The sequence below is a fragment of the Lichenostomus cassidix genome, chromosome 20 (assembly GCF_008360975.1).
Source record: "Lichenostomus cassidix isolate B80296 chromosome 20, HeHo_3.0, whole genome shotgun sequence".
NCBI lineage: Eukaryota > Metazoa > Chordata > Aves > Passeriformes > Meliphagidae > Lichenostomus > Lichenostomus cassidix.
This window is the reverse complement of record NC_139500.1, coordinates 11,078,749-11,105,475: the sequence shown is the minus strand read 5'-3', so window position 1 is coordinate 11,105,475 and position 26,727 is coordinate 11,078,749. Positions and strand designations below refer to the sequence as shown.

At 43.5% G+C, this 26,727-nt stretch overlaps 1 protein-coding gene across 1 annotated transcript in view; it reads left to right on the top strand.

Annotated features, from left to right (window-relative positions):
- PTPRT (protein tyrosine phosphatase receptor type T) overlaps positions 1–26,727 on the top strand; it is a 416,079-nt gene that overhangs the window by 306,810 nt on the left and 82,542 nt on the right. The window contains exons 12-13 of the mRNA XM_085079316.1: positions 14,982–15,255; positions 24,112–24,148. Of these exons, the coding sequence (XP_084935442.1) occupies positions 14,982–15,255; positions 24,112–24,148 (311 nt within the window). The remainder of the gene's footprint in view (positions 1–14,981; positions 15,256–24,111; positions 24,149–26,727) is intronic.

The window sequence follows — 26,727 nt, the reverse complement described above, 5'->3', positions numbered from 1 at the left end:
TCCTGAAAGGAGTCTGACGTGGATTTTCCTCACACCTTCTTATAAAAGCTCTGATTTTCAGAGCTTTCCCTGGGCAGGAATAGGCTGACCCATTCTCCCCTCAACCTGACTGTTTCAGTTCTCCAGTTTTTCTTACAGTCCTTCCAAACTGTGAAGATGACGAACAATTCATATACAGTAATTATTCTAATATTTCCTCCTTTGTCCAGGGGAACATTCAGGGGTGTGACTGTAAGACAATATCTGTACTTGGTGTTGAGTTATTTCATTCAGCTGCAGCACAGAGATGGAGCATGGGCTGCAAGAACATTTTTAAATTAATACAGAAGGATATTTAAGATAAGATTAATTGTGTTTTCATTCATCTGAAATGCAGGTACACCAAATCCAAAGTCACTTTCAGCATTAAGACCCTTGTGATGCTCCCCAGTGCTCATGATAAATAATTTAAATGTGGCTGTTGATAAAAGTAACGATCATGAACTCGGCATTGTTAACCATCTATAGATAACAACCACAACAATTTCATATGACCTAATAGGATTAATATAAACTTAGATATTCTTTGATCTATTTTGTCCTATTGCCAAAGGAAAGGTGAAGCCTCAGCAAGCAGAACTATTCTCCCTCATAGCACAGGCGTTTCATTTTTGCCTTTATTTTTCATGGTATAACCTGCAGAGTTTGACTCCACATTGCCCTTTAAAAATAACTTTTAGGTGTTCTTATATCAATCTAAACCCCGTGAATGGTGCTATGATTGATTTGCTGGAGGCTGACATTCATCTATAATACATTCACAAGAGGAAGGAAGAATGCAAGTGTTCTCAATCTTTACTCCTCAACCCTTTCCTGAGCAACTCCAATGTGATTTTGAGGATATTTCTGCCTTTGAATCTGTTATTGTCAGGAGGGCTGAGTCAGTCCTTCATAGATTATTCACATGTGACATCTTTAGACCTCTATTTGAGAATTTATATCCCTCTCACAGCTTGGAAGCACCACTGTGAGGGGTTTTATCTGCAGGACATGTCCACTGGGCTGGTTTTTGTGCGTTGGATATTTGAAAGTCCATCTGGTTTATTAACACACAGTTGGTTCTATCAATCTACCTCTACCACTATTATGGAGCAAATCAAATTTCCAGAGCATGGATTAGTTCTGAGGATTTCAGAGTTTAGATAAATGCTCCCCTTAGGTGTGATTGCCTTGTCAATACCCTGCTCTGCGTGATGGAGCTGTAGGACACTGCAGAAGGACGTTCGAGAAGAGTCTGCAATTATTTTGGGGTGGGGATCAGAGAATAGAAAACTTTTTCATTGGAGAAATATGGATTTAGTCTCTCTCTCTCCCTGCTGTTCTCAGAGGTGTGTCAGTAAATAATCTGTAATTTTTTTTTGTGCTGTCAGCACACAGCTATAGATGGGTCAGTTTATTAATGCACATCTTAAAGGAAATTAGTAAATCTGAATGAGAGAACAGAGTTTAAATATTTAAAATATATTAAGAAGTACTGATCAAAGATGAAATAAATATTTTCATATCAACAGCCAGCCAGGAGGGGAAATTAATTTATATGGACCAAGCCCCGTGTTACACTTAAGTATTATTATTTGATTCTTGATCTTCCAAGCATGAAATAAAGGAAAATTTTGTTTTCCATGGTGCTAAGAAAATTAAGAGAAAAAAGCTGTAGTGTTATTTAACAGAACACCTAAGAACAGTGTTTTTTTCTGGTTTTATGCTCAAGCTATTCTCCCAGGAAAATATCCTGTAGGTTGTATCTGTGTACTTAATCATTCCTATATGTGAAAATTTCCTAATGAGCAAAAATTTCCTGGGAGGAAGGGCTGTGGTGTTGCTTCCATTTTACATTAGAGAACTGAGAGCAGCTAAAACTTGTCTTTCTATCTGCAACAAAGTAAAAATGCAGAAATTTGGAGCCATAGGGTAGAAATTTAATCTCCAGGTAATTCTTCCTTTTTCTGTGATTTTGGGCATTATCTGCTCATCCTGAGCTTGCCTTTCCTGCATCCCTGGCATCCTTACTCTGCTTTTGCTTTTACTTTCACTGCACAGTAGTTTTTTACAACCTCACAAAGGGGTGGTTTGCAAACCCAGTGACCTTGATTCTGTGGTGGAGAAACTCTAAATTCACAATATTTGCTGGTGCTTTTGTTTTGCTTTGCCGGTGCTGACTTTGGTGTGCAGATCTCCATCGCTGCAGAGGGAGCAGTGCTGTTCAGAGCTCTGCTTTGCAGCTTCTCCGTGGCATCACATGAGCTTGCCTCAGGCATTTCTGTTGATAATTAATTCATTAGTGCCAGAAAAAGGTGGCAATTTCTTGCTCTTAAAACTCCCACGCAGCTTACCTTTGTATATGAAAATAAAGACTGGAGTGAAGGAGCAGCAAAACAATAAAAAGGGTGCTAAGGGTGAAATTATCATGCCCTTGGTAATTCAGGGAGTTAGATTCCCTTGATAGGCATGTTCTTAGTACTTGGAAAAGAAAATTCCTGGTCTGCTTTTTCCAAGCTCATATTTAAATGTCTGCATCACATGAGTTGGTTGATTGAATACAGGGCAAGCAGTTGTCACTTTAGATCTTTTAATTTTGCAGTATTTAATGAGAAATGAGATTATCAATCTAGGCTTCTGATATTATAAGCCTAATTATCTGTATTAATTAACATCTCCTATAATATACCTCAGGGATATTGTTCCGAAATCATTCAAGCTGAGTTTCTCCTGCCTGACACACTGCCTTTAATTTAGCTAAGAGTTTGAAGGTAAATGAACAAGTTTCTTCTCAGAGATAAACCAGATCTACATTTTCTTTAACTGCGTGTGAATGAGAGAGAACAAAAAATGAGAATTGGGGTGAAAGGCATCAAGTACTTGAAATTATTCTGAATATTAGAGGTGCTTTGCCTATTGTATCAGGAGAAAAGCATAATGGAGATACAGGAATGTAAGGTACAATGATAAGTATCAGGAAGAAAAATTTAGGTTTTTGTGTGACATGGCAGAATTAGTTGAATGGTTTTGTTTAGTTTCCCTGAAGTGCCAGGTGTTAGCCCTAAAAAGTGAGGATAAAGGGCATTTGGGGTCAATTTTCTCAACTTGTACAGGAAATGTATTTTCCTTCTAGATCGGCACAGTGTCCAGTTGAGATTCCATCCCCTAAAAGGTCACAAATCTGCCTTTTGCCATTTATGAGCCACCAGAACCACAGCCATTAACCTGCTGTGTCTTTGACCATTCCATGGAGAGCTCAGAAATGGGAGGGGAAAGCCATCAAATTAGTGTATATTTTAATGATAATATTTTACCAATCAAATCGCACATGGAGCCAATTCTTTTGTGTCAAGCAGCATTTTATTTCTGCTACAGGAAAGCTTTTGCTAACACTTTTTGGGCCTGAGGATACTGAGTGGGGGGAAGAATGATTTTTGCATAAATCTTTTATGCTGACTATGTAAACTGTCAGATTTAATTCCAGCAGCCAACAGGTTAAAGAAGTCTGAGCTTTAAGCTGAGATTCACAGGTTGATGGCCATTTCCTCACATCAACCATTTGGATGAGGGAAAAGGAGAAAATACCTTTGGTTGCCAGTTTGAGAGTTTCTTTTCCCAAGACATTTCTTTGCTTCACAGCTCTCAGATCCACCTTGCCCCTTCCTTGTTTTCCCAGAATGAAAGGCTAATAACAAACATTATGAAAGACTTTAAAAATCAGAAACTCCGAATTCCAGGAGGTGTAGTGAAGCCTGTGAAAGCTTTTGGATCAAACCCTTCAGCTGCTCAGGGGTGGGAAGCCCACAGGAAGGACCTTGGCTCTTCTGGAGGATCATCAAGGATGATTTTCCTAATTGAAGCAGCTCCTTAAGGCTATTCAAACAAGGTGGGATGAGCCTGAGCACAAACCCCTGGCACTTGTCCACCCCTCAGGAGCATTGCCCAGGCTTTCTCCATCCCAGCAGTGAGGGGGATGAGTTCAGTGGTCCTTCCCTGAGATATTTACACAGGCAGGTGCCCCTCAATGTGTCTACAATAACAACAAAAACACAATAAAAGGGAAGATGAGCAAGCTCTGCTTTGCTGTTGCAGACTAAGGCATTTCAGGATTTAATTATACTACAGGTATATAAATTCCGGAAACATGTTAATGCTCCCGTGATTAAAATTATAGAGGGCCTAATTGAAAAAGCATAAACCGAATTGAAGAATTCCTAATTATAGTTTGCTTTGAGGTGTTAATTTCCTCCATAATGAATGCATAATTTCTTGGAACTAGAAAATGGGGTTGCTGCACCATGGTGCGTGGGATGCAGATGGAATGAAGGGATTATCATAAATGCAGCCAGACCATTCTCAGGAATAAAGCTCTGCAGCCATGGTGCTCTTCTGCCTCCCCATAATTCCAGCTTTCCTTGCACAGCGGTTTTCCAGAGCAAAAGGCAGAGCTAGGAACGGTGAAGGATTTGCTTGCAGTGCAAAAGGAAGGGGAAATAGCACTGGTGGAATTCAAAGCAGTGCAAAAGAGGAAGGAGAGGAGAAAGGCAGATTGTGGAGCATTTCTAGTGGGAAAGTCAAACAGTAAAAGAGGAGGAAATGTCGAATTTCCTTGTGGCCCACCTTGACAGATCCCTGGGGAACTGCAGGAGCTGATGTTGATGCAGGTTGAGGGTTTTCCTGCCAAAGGATACACTCTATATATAATGTTTTCTCTTTTGTAAAAAATACTCTTAGTTTTGAAGGGACTTGGTGAACTAGAGGATTGTCAGACACAATCTCCTAATGTTTTACTCAGCCCCATTTCCATGGCAGTGGGGGTGGGAGGTGTTTATGGATGAATTGCTGCAGACAAGTTTTTTTCCTTGGGACTTTCCCACTCTCCTTCCTCTATCCTTCAATTTCCCTTCATTCTGGGGTGGGAGATGTAGGGAAGGCACCATTTCAGACCTCTCCCTGGTGCCAGAAGCATGGAAATTTTGCACTTTCTGAAAAGCAAAAAGTGTCCAGAAAAGGTGGAAAGAAGCTGGTGGATATTCCTGTAGCTGCAGGTGCTGAACATCTGTGTTAGCCTTCTCTGGGAGAGCTCATAATCACTGCACATTGACCATGGGACTGGGAGGAGTTATTACTGTCTAGTAATGAAGTTTATCAGAAGGTTGTAAACTGAGCAGGTTTACTCTCTTTTTCTGGTGCTTTTCTTAGCCTTTTAACTTAAAAAATATCTAAATAGACATGACACCAATAAAAACGTTTTCCAAGTGTTCTCTCTTAAGAAAGACAGCAGATTCTTCTGTGTGGGTTTTCCCTGCATAGTCTGGTATCTGTGCTTGTGGAAAAGGCAGAGGGGAAGCTTTGAATTCCCAGCTAGATTATTTCATTTCTGCATCCAAATGAACCTCATTCGATGGAAGCCATTGGAAAAACCCTAATTAATTCTGACTGAGAATATATGCAAATATCCCCATCCTCTTGTTCAAGCTGCTGTTTTTATGCAGGACATGGCAGAAGGGGCTGGGCAGTCCCAGCGAGGCTGTGCCATGCTCTCTCCTTGCCCTGCAGCTCCTTCAAGAACCACTTTGCCTCTTCTTGTCCTTGAAGCATCCTCCTGCTCTCAAACCAGCCCTGGCTGAGGATGACAAACCCTCAGTCAGCCATGCCTGTTTAATACAAAGAGACATTAACAAAGCAGAGGTTGCGTTTGGCTTTGTTGCTTTTTTTTTTGTAGCTTAAACAGATGGCAGGTGGCTCAGGAGGGAAGAAACACCTCCAAAGCCACTCACATTAGCTCCTGTTGTGGTGAAAGCTGTGTCTGTCTGCACTCATTACGTTTAATCTGCCAGCACGAAATAGCATTGAGCTGGAGAGGGACTGGGCCAGTTCCACTGGGGAGCAGCAGCTCTGATGGCTAATCTGGCTTGCAAGCCAGGCTTATGGAGATGGTGGAGATAATGGAACACAGAGCTTTGAAATGCCCTCCAGTTCTTTATTTTTATTTATTAATTTTTTTTTTAATTTCCCAGAAGATTAAATAGAGAATTTAAAGCATTTAAGAGAGTGATGCATACATACAAACAGATGCAGCAGCAGCATTCTTGTGGGCTGGGGATGGTGGTTTTGTGAGTATGGATTGCATGGTTTTTGGCTTTTTGGTGATGGTTAAGCAGAGTTTTTTTGTACAAGAAGTGAAAATGTAATGTCAAATGTAATGTCCCATGGCCTTCCTGGGTGGGTTTTATCCTGACAGACCCCTGAAGAACAATACATAATTGTCCCACTGTTGCAGATATATAAAGAGAGGCATGGGGAATGTGACTCTGCCTGATAGCACAGGGTCTGTTGTATGTAAAAAATGATACAGCTGGGAAAATGGCCCTTTAAGTACACAAATCCTTCTTTATGGTCAGGAAATACTGACTGAGTATGGTTGAGTTTTGGACAATTCCTTAGGTTTTGTGCATGTCACCACGTTTTTGTTTGCTGTGGATAGGTGCTGTGGTGATGGTCAGACTTGCTTAGGGCTCTATGGGAATATTTGGATTTTTGGATACCTTTCCAAAGCTTTTGTGGCCTCTTCAGTCAGAAAAGAGTTGTGGTGGGTGGAACATTATGGGGTTGGAAACACTGATTTTAACTGATGTATTTCTGTGTAGATACACACATGGGTGCCCACAGAGGTGTTTAGATGTGCACATATAGAATCATAGAATGATTTGGGTTAAAGTGACCTGAAAGTTCACCTCATTCCACCCCCCTGCCATGGGCAGGGACAATCTCCACTGTACCAGGTTGCCCAGAGCTCCATTATTTTAGCCATCATTATTGGCACACATTATTACAGGTGTTCATGGTTCTGTTGCATCTTTGGAGGGATGCAATTTTAGGACAGAGCCAATCTCCAAACATCTCTTTTCCAGCACTGTCTGCTCCTCCCTCATCCCTTCAGGCCACAGCTCTAGTGATGCCCAGACATCATATTTTTCTCCTTTTTCCCCCTATTTGAGAGATTTTTTAGGGGAAGCATGTGTTCAGACTGGATACTCCAGAGTCCATTTGACAGGACATATTGCCTGGTGGGTGGGTTGGTGGAGGCACATTGGGCAAGAAAGTGTGGATTTGTTTACAAACAACAGATCCTGTGCTATCAGGCAGAGTCACATTCCCCATGCCACTCTTTATATATCTGCAACAGTGGGACAATTATGTATTGTTCCTCAGGGGTCTGTCAGGATAAAATACACCCAGGAAGGCCATGGGACATTACATTTGAAATTATATTATCATTTCTTTTACAAAAAAGCCCTATCTAACCACCACAAAAAAACCCAAAAACCCCAAGCACCTCACAAACAAAGAAACACACACACACACACCTTCCAACAGTTTTCATTTTTTTAGTCAGCTGTGGGAGATGTATGTGAGCCTGCAAAGGAATTTCAGACAAAGTACCCTAGCCAAAGGCAGCGTTTGTTATAGTGACACTGGCAGGATGCATTTCTGCAAATACAAACATTTGGTTTGGGTTTGCTGCTTTTTCAGGCTTGACACAGTGCACAGCTCCTGGAATAGATGGCACTGCCTGTCCCACAGGCAGCTCATCACAGTCACTGCTGCTGGCTGGGGACAGCACAGCCCCATCTCTCTCTTCCACACAGGGACCACGCAGTCATTAAACTTCCTCACTTTTTCTGGAGCCCATTTCGATCAGCAGAGGAATTTAACAAAGCTTGAAATGTTAGCGATCAAAGAATGCCCGTGTGAAAGCTCTGATTCCAAATAGTTTTATCCAAGTGTGAAATCACTACCTTTTGTTTCATGAGTTTCAGGGTCTGACATGCCCTGGTAGCAAATCTGGAGCACTGAGCTGCATGTGAGAGTGGAAGAAAATGTGAAGAGACTCTCTTTCCAGCTTTCTTGATTATTAAATGGATTTCATTATTATTGGCTCTATCTCAGCAGGTTTTTTTTTTCACAGCAATGGCAGTAATTACCATCTCTTCTTTTTATGCCATTTTTTACAAATTTGGCTGAATTTGAATTTTTTTTTGGTATTCTTCAACTTCAGTGAATGTAGTAGAAGAGTTGTTTAATTTAAATGACTGTTAAAAGAACACGCAAAAATAACTTCAAAATGAAGGCTCTGGTGTGAATAACTTTGCAATATGAGAGACTATTTCCTCAAGTAGCATCACTATTATCAGCTTTATTTTTGTGAATGCCTTGCAGATGCGAGCAAGCTGATTGATGACAGTGCAGCCCAATATTCATAAAGGACTACTTTCTGAGTCTTTGAAATAGCCAAGCATATTCCAGGAGATGACACTGTAGAACAATCTCTTTTTTTTCCTTATTTTCTGCATGAAGCTGTTTATTGAAAGCAAACCTTAACTTCAGCATATTGTATTCTGCATGGAGCTGTTCCAGAGTGCAATGGAAACAGTAGCAATCTTTAATTGATTTTAATGTGTTTTGAATCAGTTCTTAAAAGACAGAAAATTGCAGAACAGAGCTCTGGGTCCTGTCAGTGCATCCTAGGTGGCTGTGAAAGGCAGTTCATTATGTTTTGTAGATTAGTTTCAGAGCTTCTGATTAAAAATGCTATTGGAGGTACTGAGGGTGACATTTTTGAATATGTGAAGGCAGTAACTCGATTCTCAGGAATATATTGGCACCTGTTTGCACCCAGAAAACTTTATGGACCTAGAAACTGTGTGTGGAGTTGACTCTTGGGTGTCTGAACATTTGATTCCTGGTCAGGAAATATTCCCCCTCAGAGCCCAAGGAAAGCAGTGCTGCAGTGTGTGCTCAGAGCAGTGAGTCTCAGCATCAGCCTTTATGGCAGTTATCCCTTTAGTTCTGTACATTTTAGGAGAATGTATGTTATATAAAGCTTTCTTAGACTTTACGTGGGTTTGGGTTGAAGTTTTTACAAAATCCCCTATATGCAGGTTCATGGTGGGGCTGGAGGCACATTGTGAGAAGGATGGGAAGGAGGGACATTTACAGTTTAATGCCACGATACTTTGGGTTAACTATATAAACTACTGATATGCGGAGTACCTTTTTTCAAATTCCCCGTTATTTTATTTCTTTTTGTCTCTGTGGCAGAATTCAGGCTTTTATCTCGAGATCTTTAAGAGGGGGAAATAAAGATGTTGATGCTACTCTTCCATCTCGGTTTGCATCACTGTAGGCAGCTTGGCCATAAAACAAGCACATGCACATCCAATGGCTAATCTGAATTCTCAATGTGGGTGTCAGGCAGCACATCAAACCCTCTCCCAGTGCAGTATCCTGGGAGATGGCTCCATCCTGTCAGAATAAATGTGATGAACCTTCATGGGTACATACAGATATATTTACTTTGGCTCCACCAAATTTAACAGGATCATAAGTTAAATGGAAAACCAAACGATAAAAAGGCTGGTGCTCAGTATCTGCAGCCTGGATTCTTCTGTTGTCCACAAGGGGAAAGAAGGTGAATTGGTTGTTTGTCCCTCAGTTTGTTGTACTTTTGTCCCTCTGTGTGTGCAGCCTTTACCTCTGTGCAGCACTGACCCTTGTGGATTGATCAGACAGGATTTGGGGTTTATTTTCATGGCTTTGGGTAGCATTTTTGGAGGAGCTGGATCTGTTCATTCCATGGAATATGTGCAGGAGTGGAAATTCAATGTCCAGCTGCTACACGCCACATGGGGAGGTGCAAATCTTTTCTATCCTTCCTTCATTTGCTCCTTTTTGTCCTTCATTCTTTGGATTAAAATAACCACTAACAAGGAAATCTTTACTCCCTTATTTCCTGTAACTTATCAAAGAGTTATTCTGAAAGTAATGTGTTCATTTGAGGTAGAAGTGGGAAGTTCCTGTTTCTCAGTGGGATGAACAACAAAACCTGCTCACAGTGGTCTGCTTTAAAAAATGCACCACAAGATCAAGCTGTACTAATTGCCACTTATTTTTTGGTCCCTGGGAGAAAATATTACTGGAAATAATATATGGCTGATGATAAATTTATGTGTTAAATCAAAATATATTAAATCTTTATATGATGTGAAGGAAATTTTAATAACCAGATTGGTCCAGAGGGAGTACTCAGCTGCTGAAACATTGTTTCTTTTAAGCTTTAATAATTCAGGTGAGTGGATCACTATGAGCTTACAATGATATTCCATTTCCTACCCCATCATTATCAAGGGTTATAATGAAGGTTTCACCTTGTTGATGTTTTGGGATACCAAAGTGCAGTGGCCAGATGTTGGATGCTTCATGGAGAGCTCTGACTCAGCTTTTCCTCCCCACATTCCTGCATTCAGAATCTGAGGCTGGTATAAATACTTAATTTGTGGACAAGAGTTGTCTCAGTCCATCCTCAAAAAGAAATCAAGAGCAGGGGAAGGAGAAGCCTAGGGCAAACAGATCTCCATCACAGAAATGGGCTGTGACTTGGAATGTTGATTTTTTTTTCCACGCTGAATAGAGGACTCATAATTTAAAAAATTACCTTGTAGATGGTGATAAGGGCACCTTTCATTCCTCTGCAGACAACATTTGTGCTTTGGCCCATTATGGTGGGTGCTTTTATCAGTGATTTACAGCCTAGCTGTCAAAAACTTTAAAAAGCTTCTATTAAATTGATGTGGATTTATCTATCCAAGACCTTTGAAACACATAAAGGCACCCATTTCTGGCCTCCTTTTCTAATCAGAATGTGCAGCTGCACACAGGGCAGGCAGCTCCCCAGCCTTCTGGGAGGTCAGGCATTTGTCTTGTGGCCCAGATTTGAGAATCCCTCGAGAGCTCTCTGGAGAGCAGAGCTCGTGGATATTTGGAAAGCACTCCCCTGGTGGTTTTTTTGGGACAGCAGCATTATTTGGCTGCACCAAGGTGGGCTGGAGTAGCTTGGCACTGGGAGCACAAAACCCCTGCTATGACTGCCCTGCAGCACATCCATGTGTGGGTTTGATTGCAGCGTTTCCAAGTGTGTCCTGACATTAAAAACTGCAATGCAGGAGGCAGTGTGGCTGTATCATCTTTCATTTCACTGGCACTGAGGTTGTTATCCAGCGTAGGAGGTTTAATGCTCTGTTTTTGTTGTCTCTTTTAATGTCATTTCTATGTATGACACTGAAGCTTGTCTCCAGCTGGGCGTTTGCAGCCGAGGTATTGATTCCTGCCAGGAAAGCCACGTTAGCTGATGCTGGCTGGAAGCAGCAGCTTTGAAGCCTGAGATGGGGAGAGCCCCAGGAGATCCACGTTACTGCCTACCTGGTAGATGGAACAGGAGCTATTAGAATAGTTTGGAGATCTCCTCCTTATTTTCATTGCCCACTTGCTTTTTTAATCCTTCCCTCTAGCACGACTTTTTGGAAAACTACTCCTCCTTTCCCTTGGCTGTAATCACACTGGTGTTACAAAATTGTCAGGGGTAGCAAGCTGCAAATGGTAGACCCTGCTCAGCCCTGAGCCAGAGATGTGATTGCAGCTGAAGGGCTTTTTCAGGGCAAAAGGGCAGATCCTATTCACCCAGTTTATCCTGAGTCAGTGCCCAACTACAATCTTGGGGATTGCAGTGTATCCCATCAAGTTCCCATCTTCTGAGCGAAGTTGGATTAGTTTTACTCTTTTGAGAAATGCTGTGGCGATGCAGATGGTTTAGATAAACTTTAGGGTGGGTATTTGGACATTTGCTACTCAGAATTCCCACAGCAATTGTATTTGGATGTAGGACTGGTGGGGTTTTGCTCCCAGTTACAAGAGCACCTCAGTGCAGGTGTTAAAGGACTTGCTGTGCTTTGCAGCACTTCACTGGTTGATGCTGAGAAGCTGAACTCTGAAAATGCCCCTAAAGGCAGGCAGGGAAATTCTGCTCCTAGGTAAAAACAAAACAGGAAGAAAAGAGCATAACACAGAAAAAGGCAGTGAGAAAAAAGCAAAAGAGTCTGTGCCAGTCTGTGTAGTAGCTGGGGTGAACTGGGAATCCTGCCCTTCTGGAGGGTCTAGCCAGATCAAAATACTGGGATCAAAACATCAGAAGGTGAGACCCAGAGCAACCATTTGTTAAGGGAACCTGTGCTCTCAGTGGTAATCTTCAACCCAAAGTAAGTTTGAGCTCAGACCCACTTGTGGCTGCTTGACCACTTTCTTTGAGTGTTCTCTTGACCACTGCCAGACCCAGAGCAAAGGGAGGCTGGAGGGTGATGGACTCCAAGGCAAGCAGGCAAAGCAGAGATGAGTGTGCTGTGTCAGCTGCTGTGAGCTGGGCTATGAGGGAGGAAAATGCCATGGAAGCAGTCAGTCACCCATCCTGGATGTCACCAGAGGAGGGGTTTTTAGCCAGAGGGAGCAATGACAGCAATTGCCTGTTCCATGGAAAAGGAGTCAGCTTTTGAGCAGGAGAGGAATGGGATTTTAACTTGAACACAAATAGGATTACTGTTATACCCCAGCTGAATGTTTATGAACACACCATTGCCCTTCCAGAGGAAACCTTGATTCATTTCAAAAGAATAAACATTAAACGTAAAATTTCAGGTCACTACTAGAGTGAGTTATCCCTGTGAAAGGAAGAAGTGTGTTAATAGCTAAGTGGGAAAGAGAAAATGTGAAAGAAGAGAGGCAAAAGAGTATCTGTGACTGGGTTCAGTTTCAAAAGTATCTGTGACTGGGTTCTGTGTATGGCAGAACTGTTGCTCATGAGAGAAAAGTGTCTGTAGTGCTGTAATGATTAGGGAAAGAGTTCAGTTACCTGGCAGTTCACATCCCTGGGAGTTCCCCTTCTCCAGAGACAGACAGCACACGAGTTCATGGCTTGCAGGTGGGAAAACCAAGAGAATGAGTGTCACCCTTAGGGCTGGGAAGAGAGGATGAGGGAATTCTTGGCTGCTGTGTAGGCTGAAAGAAGATTAATATACATCTCTACATGTATTTTTGTGTATATGCCTGAAGGAAACATTTTCTACGACCAGAAAATGCAAGTGTTTAGGAGTGGATGAAACAGACACCAAGTGGTTTTAGGTTAGAAGGCATCTGGCAAATGTCTATAAAAGTGTCAGCTACAATTTTGCACATGGCTGACAAAAAAATGACAAACTTTCCCAGCAGTCTCGATTATTATTGCCAGAGAGAAGGGTCAGAATAACAATGTACACTCTCAGTAAACAGTGTCCAAACCAGCAACCTCAGAGCTGCCATTGCTGAGCTGACGAGAGGGTTTGTATTGAACAGGCTTTTGTTTATAGCTCCCACTACATCCTCAACGATGATACTCAAAGTGTTGCTTGGAAACCTGTTTTTGTCTTTTTAAAATTGTGAAATAAATATAAGAAAAGGTCTAAAATATTTTATTAAAGGCTCTGATGAACTGTAGGACGAGGACAGCGTTCCAAACGCTGATGGGACATCATTAAAGGCTGCAGCCCATGCAGCTGGTGCTCCTGCTCCATTAGCAATGGCAGTGTGAGGACAGCTTCAGCCCTGAGTAATTCACAGATTGCTCGTGCTTGTGCAGGTTAGCTGGTTTTGTGTCTAGCAGTGGGAGCCAAATGGTCTCCAAGAGCTTCCCTGCCTGCCCTGCTGCCAGCAGAGCATGAGCCACATCCCTGTGGATCCCAGGAGCTGGGAATTCCAGAGCAGGAGCACTGCTGTGTGCTGGAGGTGCCACACTCCCTTCCCACAGAAGCACTGATGAGTTACTGCCATGCTAGAAATTTCCCAGAGCAATCTCGCTGAACAATGAGCCAGTGCAAGGTGGGACAGTGACACACTGCGGGCTGGTCCCCATCCTTTAATGGACCTGCCCTGTCTGCTGAACAAAGCCCAGCCTGACACAGACAGGTGAGGGCAGCGCATCTGAATAGCCTGACGCCAAGGAAAATGACTGCAGCCCTATCGCTCTTTGTGGAGTGTGTGAGAGGTGTTAAACAGACACTGAACCCGCCTGGGCTGGAGCAGCACTGAACTCCAGGGCTTTGTTAACTGCCTGAGGAGGGAAAAAATAAAAGGAGAGTGCATTTGAATGCCTTGCAGGCTCTTTGAGCCTGGAATAGTAAGCTAGAAATAACAAGATTGCTATTATATATCATAATGGCCAAAAGCTTAGCAGGAATCAAAAAGGATTACCATTTCATAGAGTGAGGAAGAATGTGAGGAGTTGTTGTTGTTTCTTGAAACAAAAGTGGATTGAGGGAGCTATAAAGCCACCTGCTCAGTAAATAAACAGCCCTCTAGGGATGGAAGGTAGAAGGAGCCTTGCCACTGGGAATTAGAAAACTCTACATCGCAGGATATCCCAAAATGGGATCACAGAATCCCAGAATGGTTTGGACTGGAAGGAAAGTTAAAGCCCATCCAGTTTCCAATCCCTGCCGTGGGCAGGACACCTTCCACTAGATCAGGCTGCTTCAAATCCCATCCAGCCTCTGTTCTGGGCACCCTGTGCTCGGGCTCACCACCCTGATATGGAGGAGGGTCCTTGTGTGGGCATGAAGATATGAGGGAGGGCCAAAAAAGTGATGTTCTTAGAAGATTATTTTTTGGCTTAACTGGTTTTTGTGACCTAAACCTGTTTCCAAAGGCACCTGGCACCACTGCCACCTGCCCATGCTCTCTTCCTCTGCAGTCACCGTTTGGCTCAAGCAAACAGTTCACATTTCAGTTTCACAGCTGAAGAAGAAATCCTGTGCTTTCCAACATTCAGTCCATTAAAAATTCATCCTAGACTGGATATTTTATTCATTACTCCTTTTCCTAAAGAGTGTAATGATTGAAATCTACTCTTTCACCAAGGTTTATCTTGATTAACTCAACCAAACCAACAGAGCGCAGTGACTGTCAGTGGCCACTGCTGGATGGGATCCCTCATCTGTGTGTTTCTAACTTTGCTTCCCTCTTTTCCTTCCACTGTTGGAAACATTCCTGACATTCAAGGCTCTGTGGTCTCTAACCTCCCCTTTCTCTCTCCCCCCCAGTGTCTACCAGCTCGTGGTCAAGGAGGAGAAGCTGCAGAAAGCCCGGCGAGCTGCAGACATCATCGAGTGCTTCTCTGTGCCAGTGAGCTACAAGAACGCCTCCAGCCTGGACTCCCCACACTACTTTGCAGCAGAGCTGAAGCCCATCAACCTCCCTGTCACACAGCCCTTCACCGTGGGCGACAACAAGACCTACAATGGCTACTGGAATGCTCCCCTTTCCCCCCTGAAAAGCTACAGCATATACTTCCAGGCTCTTAGCAAGGCCAACGGAGTAAGTGCAGGGAAAATTGAGCTGGATCTGTACGTGTGACTGCCTCTCTCTGTCCTCCTCATCATTCTCCTTCGTTCTCGATTGGATGGCAGTTTAACTTCTCCTTCTTATTACCCTCTCACAGCAATCTGATGAAAATCAAGCATGCCATTACCTGTCCTTCACTCAAATCTCTCTCTGATGCTCGGATCCAATGAGAAATCCATTGAGGACCCTGATTCTGTAAAGGCACATGTTGCCATGGGATTTACTAAATGAGCTGCTTAGAATTTAGATACTTGTTTTTTTTTACCCTTCCATAAGCACCAGTGTCAGAGTAGGGGCTATTGTGCTTTTAAAAGACATAATTGTGCTATCTTGATATCAGAGCTTGTGATTTTTGAGGAGATATTATGAATTTGGATTACCTTGGAAACTTGCACTTGGCCATATCATAATGCAGCACTTGTGGCTGGGAGTTTCAGCTTGAGTGAGTCAAGGACTGCAGCAGGGACTGGCTGCATGTCTGTCTTACCCCCTTGGAATGCTATATTTTTATATATCCTTACTCTGTGATATTGGGTTTAAAATGTAGATTTCACAGGTAACTGCCCTATCCTCAGCTCAAATGACACACACAGAATGCCACAGCAGACCCCAGCCCAGCACAGGAGAGCAGGAGACCTCTCTTCCCTCTCCTATTCCAGTTGAGGATGGTTTGTGACCTTTTACCTCTCCTGTTCCAGGTCAGTTCAGCAGGGTTCAGGCCAGACCCAGCCTCAGTGGATCACATTCCTCCCCTTTGGCTCCCCAGCTGTTTTCCATTAATACATAACACAAGAGAATTTGACACTCTGGCCTCTGAGGAGTCTTAGAGCTTTAACAAGGCATCACAAATTTGGGTAGCAGAGTCTGCTACAAGCATGTTTGACAGTACTTTCAGGAATTTCACTTTAACATAGATAAATTCTCTACCATATCACCCCTGAGAGAGCAAAATTACAAAAATCAGTCAAAGGTGAATGGTGCAGGCTTTAGTGGCTTTTATACCTAAAATGTAGCTGCCCACTGCAGAGATTGTGATGGTTTCACAGGCTGGCAGTGCCAACAAGTGTTCCCAACACATCTTAGTGCTTTATTCCTTCATTTATCACCATTTTCCTGCCCAGCTTCAGCTGTGTGGCTGACAAGTCCAAAATCTCTTCTAACACTGTGCTGGTTTGCACCTTGGTTTCTTTTCTAGTCCATACAGTTTCCTTCCAGCACTGCTCAATTAATTCAATTTTGGATTTGCCTTTATAAAGGAAATTGTGAAATACATATATGTCTCCCTGTTTCTAGTTAGTTCCCCCATGTGTGATAGTTAATTGCTAGTGAATGGATCCCCAGGGAAGAAAGAAACTTTATTTGCTTAAGTACAATATAATATTCCAGAAATGGGTAGTGTGAATGGAAATGTAGGCTTCCCTTGGCATTCTGGGTTCTGGCAGCACTGATGTTCCTGATTTTCCTGCATCTCTGGAGCTGGCAGGTTGTAGCTCACCCTCCATTCCAGGTGCTAAGGACTTAAAAAAGGATGGCTTGCCTGGGCTGTTCTTACAGGAACCAGATTGTAAAGGGCTTTTTAAGCATAAGTTAATCAAAAGAGCTTTATGCAACAATGCACAGTTTATGACAGGATGAGGAGTATCCAGCCAGACACAGTAAATTCCCATTTGAGAAAGCAATTTCCTTCTGTGTTAATAATTTATATTTCCACAGTATTTGCTTATATAGCCTCAAAATGTAGTGTTGTGGGTAAAAGTACAGAGGAAATCTCCAAGAATGGAATGGGGATCTTCAGAGGAGTAACTGGGATCCTCTCTGTTTCTTGGTAAAATCATGAAACCCCACATTTCAAACATTAGGGTCAATTTGCATCCAGTCTTTTGCAGCTATAAATAGCAAGTTTTTGTTCCATTCCCAGAATTACTTGTAGGTATTGTTTGTATTTAAGAGTCCTTGGTTTTTCCTTGTCTTCAATCTGAGCAGCTTTGGCTGGTCTTCAAAAAATCCTACTAATAATTACAACTGCAACATGGCATTTCCATCCCTGGAAACATCCAAGGCCAGGTTGGATGGGGTTTGGAGCAACCTGGGATAGTGGAAGGTTTCACTGCCCATGGCAGGGGGTTGGAATTAAGTGGTTTTTTTGGTTCCTTCCAACCCAAACCATTCCATGATTTTTGATAATGCACATCTGCAAAAGACCTGAAGCAATTACAATTTAGCACAGTTAAAGCAGAGCCTTATGTTCCCTTACACATGAAAAACTTTGACAGAACTCATTTTTTAATTAAGATATTCCATAGTTTCATTAATCACTGACAGTGGTGGAATGATGAAATTTCTTCCCACACCTGGAACCTGCGATGAGAAGCCTTCATGCAGTGAACCAGAGCATCTTCCTTTGGAAACTCAGGGCTCTGGGGAGAGCTTAATTTGAAGAAACAGCCTGGATTTGGTCAAAGAGCTTGATTAGGAGGAGGTTAGGAGTGTTGTAGGAGTTCTGCATTGTTTGAGCTCCTCTGTACATGGAGGTTTGTGCTCATTTGGTGTTCCCGTCTGCTCTGCAGCCATTAGCTCTGATTGTTACAGTGAAAGGAACATAATTAACAGCTGGATGCAAAACAAGTGTGGCAAATTGCTGCAGAAGCAGATCATGAGCTTCTCTGCCTTCTCTTGTGCTCTGCTGTACTCGTCTCAGAGCCTGAATGGAGTAACTGTCCCTGGCTGGACTCATTTTTGGACACTTGGGTGCCCTTTGGTCACTGCTGCTGCCTCCTGACTGGAGTCTCAGCAGAACACGTGTGAGACAAAGAGTGGTTTTCAGCTTTGTTGGATAAAACCCTTCCAAACTGTGTGAACTTCCCTCCTAGGGATGGTTGACAGCCAGGTGCTGAGCTGAAATGTGGCAGAGTTTGAGGTGAGAGAGGGCAGAAAGGGGAAAGGGCACAGGAACTCCAGGTTTGTGGCTGTGGGAGTGAGGAGCACCATTAGTTACTGCTCAGGGATAGAAGGAGCCAGCACAGGAGAAGAGAGGACACTTGGCTCTGCTCTGGCAGGATCTCCACGTGCTTTCACAGCCATCCAGGTGGGGATCTGATGTTTGCTGCTTGTCCTGGTGCCACCTGCCACAGATGGCTGCCTGACAGAGAAGGAAGACTTCCTCATCTGAAAACCCTTCCTGAGCTCAGCCCCCTAAAAACTCCAGCCCTGGCAGTGTCCATCCCTCTGACAGTGTTTTTCCCATGTTGACAACCCCGTGTTACTCCTCATCCTCTCTTGTCCTTATCCTGCCTTAATAATCCCAGTGAGGTGTTGTACATTTGATTGTCCCCAGGTTTTTATCTGCCTCACTGCAGGTCTCCAGTTGCTGATCCAGCTCCACACTCCAAGGGCGATAATTTTTGGCTGCTGTGTGAAACCTGCCTGAATTTTTGAGCAGCTCAGAAACCAGAGCTCCTTAAAAAAATCCTTTCTGGAGTTGTGCTTTACCTCATTGCGTTAAAATGAAATCTGTAGCGGCACAGTTGCAATCAATAACTCTTGGCCATTTTTCCTCTAAATGGGAGATGAGCAGGAGGCTGTGGAGCACAGCTGGGAATGATGTGGGGGATGCTGCCAGCTGCTCCACCAGCCTGGTGGTCCAACAGGTGACTGATGCCTTCAACCCAGAATTGTGAAAAGTAGCACTGCAGGAATCAATGAGAATATTATTTTTTTGAGGGAATGATAGACTCTACCGAGATTCCTATTGATTTTTTGCCTCTCTAATGACTTGTACTACATGCACAATCGGGCAGCTCATTATTATCAGGGGACTTGAGGCTGGATTTCTTGATGCTGACAGGTCTGCTCACGGCACACAGCATTATTCTTCTGAGACATTTGGGAGGTATGGATGGAGCTGCCAGCAGAGAGGTGCCATTCATCCCCATGGAGATGGCCACGAAAAAAATAGGGAGGTGTTTCTGTTCAGCATGAGTCGTGCTCTGAAAGATGAAATGGCACCAGAGCTGCCTGCACTGCTTCTGTGAGCTGCTAACCAGCTTTGGGGAGCTTTGTGTTCAGCAGGATTTTGGGTGTACACTTTATCCACTTACATTCACTCCTTCTTAATCTCATCTTGGAGCTGCTGGGGCAGAATTAAGCAGCTGTGGAAACACTTCACTCTTTGTAAGACTCTGTTTCCACTTCTGGTTGACCAGAGGGTGTGGGCCTGAGTGTTTTCTGCATAATAAATAAAATCCTCCTCCAGCCCATCTCACATCTGAGAGGCTGAGAGGAGTGGATATGCAGTGATTAACTAGAGAGCATTGAAATAACTTCCTATTGTAAATAATAAAAGCCCTAACCACTTTGTTAAACCCCCCTTCTCCAAATGACACAGATACTAAAAAAAGCTGATAATTGGAAAGGCAATAATAGGTTTGGCTTAGTCTCTGGAAGGAAATAGCAGTTTCCTGAAGCTGGCAATAAAAATTATAGGGGAGTCCATTGACCCTGCACAGACATATTTTAAGACAGCAAACCACTGGCTGCAATGGGATAAAAAAGAAACACACAATGTAGAGCTCTCCTGAACTTTGGAGAAATCTGTTGAGGACCAAAAGAATAATTCCTTAAGACTGGACAAACCCATGGTCTCTGCCCTGTGTGAAGCAGCTTGCCAACTGGATAGCTCTGGGATGTGGGGAAGTCATGCTGGACTGAGGCCAGGGGGGAGAGTGGTAATTCCTCGTCTGATCCATGCAGCAGCAGCAGATAAATTTGCCTGTTCCCAGTTTGGGCTCCTACTGAACTGTGCCTGTTATAGGGCAGCCCCAATGGCACATCTGGGGACAGCAGGTCCCACTGTGGCTGCCAGGTGGCTCTCCAGGCAAGGCAAACACTGTTTAGCTACTGTAAAGTCATAATTGTAGTAAAGGAAAGGAAAAAGGGTGGGTGTGAAAACAGATGGATGGAAAAGCTTTGCTGCTTTCATTGTTGTTCGTAGTCTGTAAACAGCAAGCTGTCAGTTTGAAAGAAAAGGGGAAAAAAAAAGATCATGTGGCCTTTTAGGTTGTGAAGACACAGCTGTCACATAAACATATGTCCTGCTGCCCTCTTAGCCCTTTCCTGCAGAAAACTCTTCCCATCCAAACACTGAAGAGACAGAGGCAGAACTTGTCTCGTTATCATCCATTGCACTGGAGTGAAATATGCATTTAGGAACCTCAGTAATTAGCAGACAGCAGCAGCTCCTTTGCTTCTAAAATGGCAGAAAATAAAGCTATATTAAGCGAATGTTTAAAAGAGCCTTGGAAATCCAGGGGGATGCTAGAGCAGGCTCATGGTGTGCAGTTTCAGGCTCTGGGCACGAGTTGTGTTGGCAGAGAAGGTTTGCCCAGGAGCCCAGGCTGTGCTGAGGGTAGGTGCAGGTTGTCCCTGCAGGAACAGGCTGCCAGCACCCTGAAACACACATGTATTTCACATGTCCTCATATGTGCCCATGCTGTGTGCACTTCAAAATACAGCCAGGCTTCAGCCCTGAGTGAGGGTGCACCAGAATCTGCTTTTATTTAGAGGTAAATAAGTTCCAGAAAACAGATTTCCACAAGTACGATGAGGTAAACCCATGGATGGGCTTATTCTGCAGTAGGTTTGCTGGATATGGAGCATGTTGGAAAAGGAAGGTTGGATCAAGAGCTGCAGGATGTGATCATGGAGTGTTTTCCTATTCCAGGACCTCAGCTGAAATGTGCCTGCTTTGTTCCATTACTGTTTGGCTGTAAAATATCTGCCTTAACCTGGCAGTGATATAGAGCTGAAGCACCGCTGGCATCTTAATTTAAGTTATTCCTGGGAGTTCAGCCATAATGAAAGAGATATGCAGAATATGTAGGCTCTAGGGTCATCATTAATATTAATACAGATATATAAGGCCTTGTAAAACTCCTGTGATATCATAAAATGGGAATTAAGTATCACAGCATTTGAAAGAATATTCAGAAACAACACAGAGATTGAAATTTGGGGAATTATTTCATTGGGTTTTTTTTCTAAAACTCCTATCATTATCCCTTTATTTAATTATTTCTCTTGTCATTGCTTTAAGCAATCAGGATGGATCATTGATAATTACCTACATAGTTTATTCCTGCTTCGTTGGTGGTTAAAGAGAAGCACCTTGCAGTGATAGGACAAGAAGTAATGTGTACAAACTGAAAGAGGGAAAATTTAGGTCAGGGGCAAAAAAAAAACAACAACAAAGCCTTTTCCCTGCCTGTGGCAATTTAATGTCCATTCCAACCCCTTAACATTCTATGATCTTTACTGTGTACAGGAAAGCAACTTGTCTGAAGCAAAAGTAATATTTTTCAGAAAACAAATGGGATTGTGGGAAAGTGGCTTTACAGGGGTTTTTTTGGGTGGATTGTTCTTTTTTTGGTTGGTTGTTTTTTCGGAGGGGTGAGGGAAGTGTATTTATTTGTTCTGTTTCTTGGCAGAAAAGTTGATGCAAACTTACAATTCTCAGTATCAAGCAAAGAAAAACAGTAAATTTAAAGGGATCTCATTTTTATGAGACACCAAAGAGATGAGCAGTGGGGTGATCAATGGAAACAATCAGCCCTAATCCAGAATAGGGACTAGGTTCAAGTCTTTAACTTCAGCACCCCTGGGAGCTGGGAGCCTGCTGTCTGTGAAGGTTCTTTTATGTTTTCCATCCCAAAAGATGCAATTTGAAATGAATGTCTGAAGTCCCCATGTCTTGTTCCTCCAGCCCTTACTTTTGGCAGTGCCAGGTCTCCTAACAAGTGTGGCTGTCTGTGCTGAATGCAGCAATTAGTGGATGTAGATACAAACAGAACAAATTCTGTCTTCTCAAATCACCCCTGGGAGGGCCTCCTGCAGGAATACACACATGTTCAAATGAGATCACTCTTGACTCTTCCTTTTCCAGCATTGACTAATCTCTCCAGCTTTCTGTTACACTTTGAAGCCAGCAGAAAGCAACAAATGCACAAGAAAATTTTCCTCAACAGAATGTGAGCAAGTGCCCACCTTGTAGTCTTGAAGTCCTTGTAGTCCTTGTAGTCTACTTGTAGTCTGCAGAAGTCCTGTCTTGTTATTTTTTCTTTTACTCTTCATTGCTGATTTTCCAGGTCACCTTGCTGTAGATCAGAAACTACATCGGGATCTCTCTGTCTGCTTGTTCCCAGCATTATGAGCAAAGACAGCTCTGAAAACAAAGCTGTGTTTTTCCTGCTTCATCCATCGCAAGCAGCAATAAAGACTTTGGATTTCCGGAATAGCTGGGAGTTCCAACTGATGATCCAGGGGGCAGAGGGGACTGGGGAGCTCTGGGTGCAGCTGTGGTGACTTTGCAGTGCCATGGTTGTGTAGGGGAGCTGATTTTTGAGGGAAAAGGGGTGTAACCAAGGAGAGATGGCTCTGCTCTGCTGGGATAAATCCCAATCCCACCCTGAGCCTACATGGCTGGGAAATAGACGTGGTTTTCCCTTGGGCATTCAGGAATTCCTGAAGAGAGTTGGAAGGCAAGATCAAAGGCAGGGTTTGTCCTTCTGAATATCTTGTTGTTTTCAGACTGCATGCAGGGTGGTTTATATACAGAGAGTGTGACTGGCTGGGATGTTGAGGCATCACAGGAAGGGATCAGAGGGAATTGCTCCTGTGATTCCCAATGTTTCCCAGCATGGATCCTGCAATCATCCCCCTCCTCTGTGCAACAAAAGTGTGAGGAGAAAGGCACAGTGGGGCTGGGAGGATTTGTCACAGATGGAGCAATTTTCTCCACGAGTAAATTCAGATTTCCACAAGCTTTGTCCAGTTGTTTAAGGACAGAAGGAGCTGCTCAGCAGTGCTTTGCTGGGCTGTTGTTTCCAGAGCACAGACAGCATCCATATTAATGGAGCATTGTTAACACAGTAATTTATGCTGTGTTCATTACACCTGAGACGTGTGGAGGCATAAAGTGCTCTGCAAACCCTGCAGCAGATGAGTGCCTGACAGAGGCAGCTCTTTAACCAGGCAGCACATTCCCATTTGGATGGCAATCATGCTGGACAGCAGCAGCCCTGCCAGCTAGGGCTGTGTGAGGAGGAGCTGGGGATTCCACAGAGGTTGTGTTTGCAGCCCAGGAGACCTGAGAAAGCTGCCGAGCTGGAGATGTTTGTGAAGCCAAATCCAACATTTGGGTCCAAATCCTCCTTCTGCAGCTCAGCAGGCTCCAGGGTGGATTGGACACAGAGCGTTGGGTTTGATCCCAGCTCTGCAGTGAGGAGCTGCAGTGGTGAGGGCTGTCAGAACAGCACATTTGGCAGAGGCAGCAGCACAGAATGGTGGTTTGCTCCACATCCATCAGAGAGCCGAAACATTCTAATGACTTCTCCGGTGTCTGTTTGCCATGTGTTTAAATAAATACCCAATTTGCAAAATTTGCAGTAATGGTGCATGAAAATGAGATGTACAGTGGCGTGTACTTTTGACCCAAGGCTTGTCAGTCTATTACAGAGCAGGTCATTTAACTGGTAAATTCTATTAGCTAATCAGGGACTTATGTGGGACCCATCACTCACACATGGAGCATGGAGAAATGTGTTGTCACTCCCAACTTTTCACTACTTAAGAGAACCAACTGCAGGCAAGTCCAGTAGTGTGGAGTGTTTTATGCCACAAAAACTGTTGGTGGTATTTTCAAAGATGAAGTGCAAGAAAAAAGAGATATATATTTTTTTGGTATCTTTTTTAAGTAATGTATGTTTGTTGTAGATGGGCAAATGACACACTGTGATGTTTTCCTATATATTTTTCTTGTGTTTTTTTATTTTGCAGGAAACAAAAATCAACTGTGTCCGGCTGGCAACAAAAGGTATGTGGGTCTCTTTCCTGCAAAGCACAATGTCAGTAATGTAAAAACTGCAGTGGTGGCACAACTTGATTACAGTTCCTAGCCAAAGAACCAGCCTCTTCATTTCCTCTTTTATTTTATTTTTTTAAAGGAAGATTGAAAAGGCAGGACAACAATTTCCAGGACCACTCCACTATATTAGTGGCCCCTGTTATTTTTTAATGCAGGCTATCATTCTCCGTGGTTCCTCCTTCCTCCCATTCTGTTGACAGCTTTTCTGTCCTGAGGACTGCTCTTGCTGTTGGCAGGACATCACTGAAAAAGTGACATTAACTTCCTACTCAATTTGTTCTCTCCACAACTGTACAAAGCAGATAAGAGGAGATCTCGTGTAAGCCTAACCTTGCACACAGCAGGGCACAATTCCTACCTCACACCATTTTCATGGTCTAATTCTACAAACTAGGAGAGAGGATTCCTGATTTTCCTTGTGGTGAGCTCAGAACAGACCAAGCTGACAGACCACAGTGAGCAAAGCCAAGACAAACAGCCCCAGGTTGGTTCACAAGGTGTAGCTCTTGAGGGACCAACGGTGACGATGGCTGAGCTCCTCCTTGGGGTTTACAGCTGCTTTTAACAACTCTTCTAAAGGTTTCAAAATCACCCCAGGGGCTACTTTGCCAGAAAAGGTGTCAGGCACCAATTTATTTGTAACACGGAGGAGTAGCTGTAAGAAGATTTCCCCAACACACATTGCAGTCTCCAAAGGAGCAGTAGGGAATGCTGGGGTAATTGCCATGGCTGTGCTACAGATAACTCTGCATTTCCAGGCTCAGCTTGTGCTCCTGTGGCTTTGCTGTCATGAAATACCTGCATGGCTGCCTGTGGGGGCTTTGGAGAGTTCACCAAAACTGGCAGGAGCCCAGAAATCCCTTGAGGCACCATCCCATTTTTTCCCATTCTTTTCACTCCTTTCTGACTTGTGGCAGCAATTAACGACTTCAAGGTCCTTTCTCCTGATCCCTTCTGCATCTGCACTTGCACAGGAGTTGGGAGAGCTCAGAGAAGCCCCATTTATTGTCAGTGGATTGCAGAACAGGACTTTTTCCATCTCCCTGTGGAGATGTCCCTAGGCTGTCACAGACAGCCAGGCATGGGGTCAGGTCTGTTTTCCCTGCCCAGACCTGGTGAGGCTGTAAGCAGTTGTGTCACCACTGAAAGCCAAGGAGGGTGAGCCATTTCTCCCTTTTCTCCCTCTCATGTGTGGCTCTGGTGTCCCCCATATCCTCTTGTTCCTTTCCTGTTTAAAAGTTCCTTGTAAAAGCTGTTTAATTCATTCCCTGGGTTACAAACATTCTGTATGTCTCAGTCTGTGTCTCCTTTCTCTCAGTTTTCCCAGCTGGTAGTGATGTGAGCATTTCAAATACCTGATTTTGGCTTTCTGGTGGTAGAGCAAGAGGAGGACTGGGTGAAATGAATCTCCACAAGATTAATCCAGAGATACTGGATTAATTAATTTTTAGAAACCTGTAGTTCCTCCAATTTCAGTTGCTCATTTTTCTGGAGCTGGTGGAAGAATGTTGTCATGCTATCAGGAGAAAAATTTGCTCTGTGACTATTCAAAAGAAAATAACTTATGCAGCTTGAAAAATCCCATTTTGGCATGACATTTTGTTTGCACTGTCTGTTTTGGGTACTTCAGAAAAGCATCCTAGAAGTGTTTGACCTTCGGTTGACTTCTGCAAACTGAGATAATGTTCATTAACCTTGTTAGGTCACCAGGAAGAGTCACTGAGCCACCCAGTCAATGAGACACCCTCGTTCTGTTGCTTCTGAATGTCCTCTGTTTCTAAAACAATTCTCTTGTTAGGATTAATTTAATAAGAGATATAAAAGAGATGGGTAGAGCCTGAGGATGTCTAGAGCCACTGCTTAGTGGTGATCTTATTCTTCAGTTTTTTCCTTTATTGACTTGAATGGAAAAGGACAAGAAATGATGGCAGTGCTAGTGTTTATTCTCACTGTCTCAATTCATATCACTTTTGATTTATATCACTTTTGATTCATATCACTTTTGATTTATAGGTAGATATCTTATTCCTCTGTGTGGAGTGCACAAATCTCTGCAGAAATTCTTTCCCTCTTGCCCTCCCTCTGCATTGCAATGCTGTAATTGCCAGTGCCTAGCCATCAGCACGGAGCCTGGAATGCCCCAGCTGGGGCTGAGCTGATGCAGTTTGAGCTCTGCAGAGCAGCAGTGCTGGGTGCAGCTCCCAGGCTGGGATAACATCCCAGCACCTGCCAGTGCTCACACCTGGGCAGTGCCAGCAGCTGAACAAAGGGAGCTTTCCCATAGTTTCCCATTTCTACATGTCCTGAGGCTGCATTCCCAGCCTTCATTAACTCCAGATGGACAGAGGGACCAACCCCTGTGATGCTTGAAGCAGGGTTACCTGAACCAGAGGCCAAGACAGAGTTAGGAGAATAAAAACCATACAAATTTATTAAAGGCCTTTAAGGTGCATTCAGGGCAAACACAGCCCCCTCGTGGGGATACACCCAAAATGGACACCAGCTCATGAGCTCTTCACCTTTTGTAA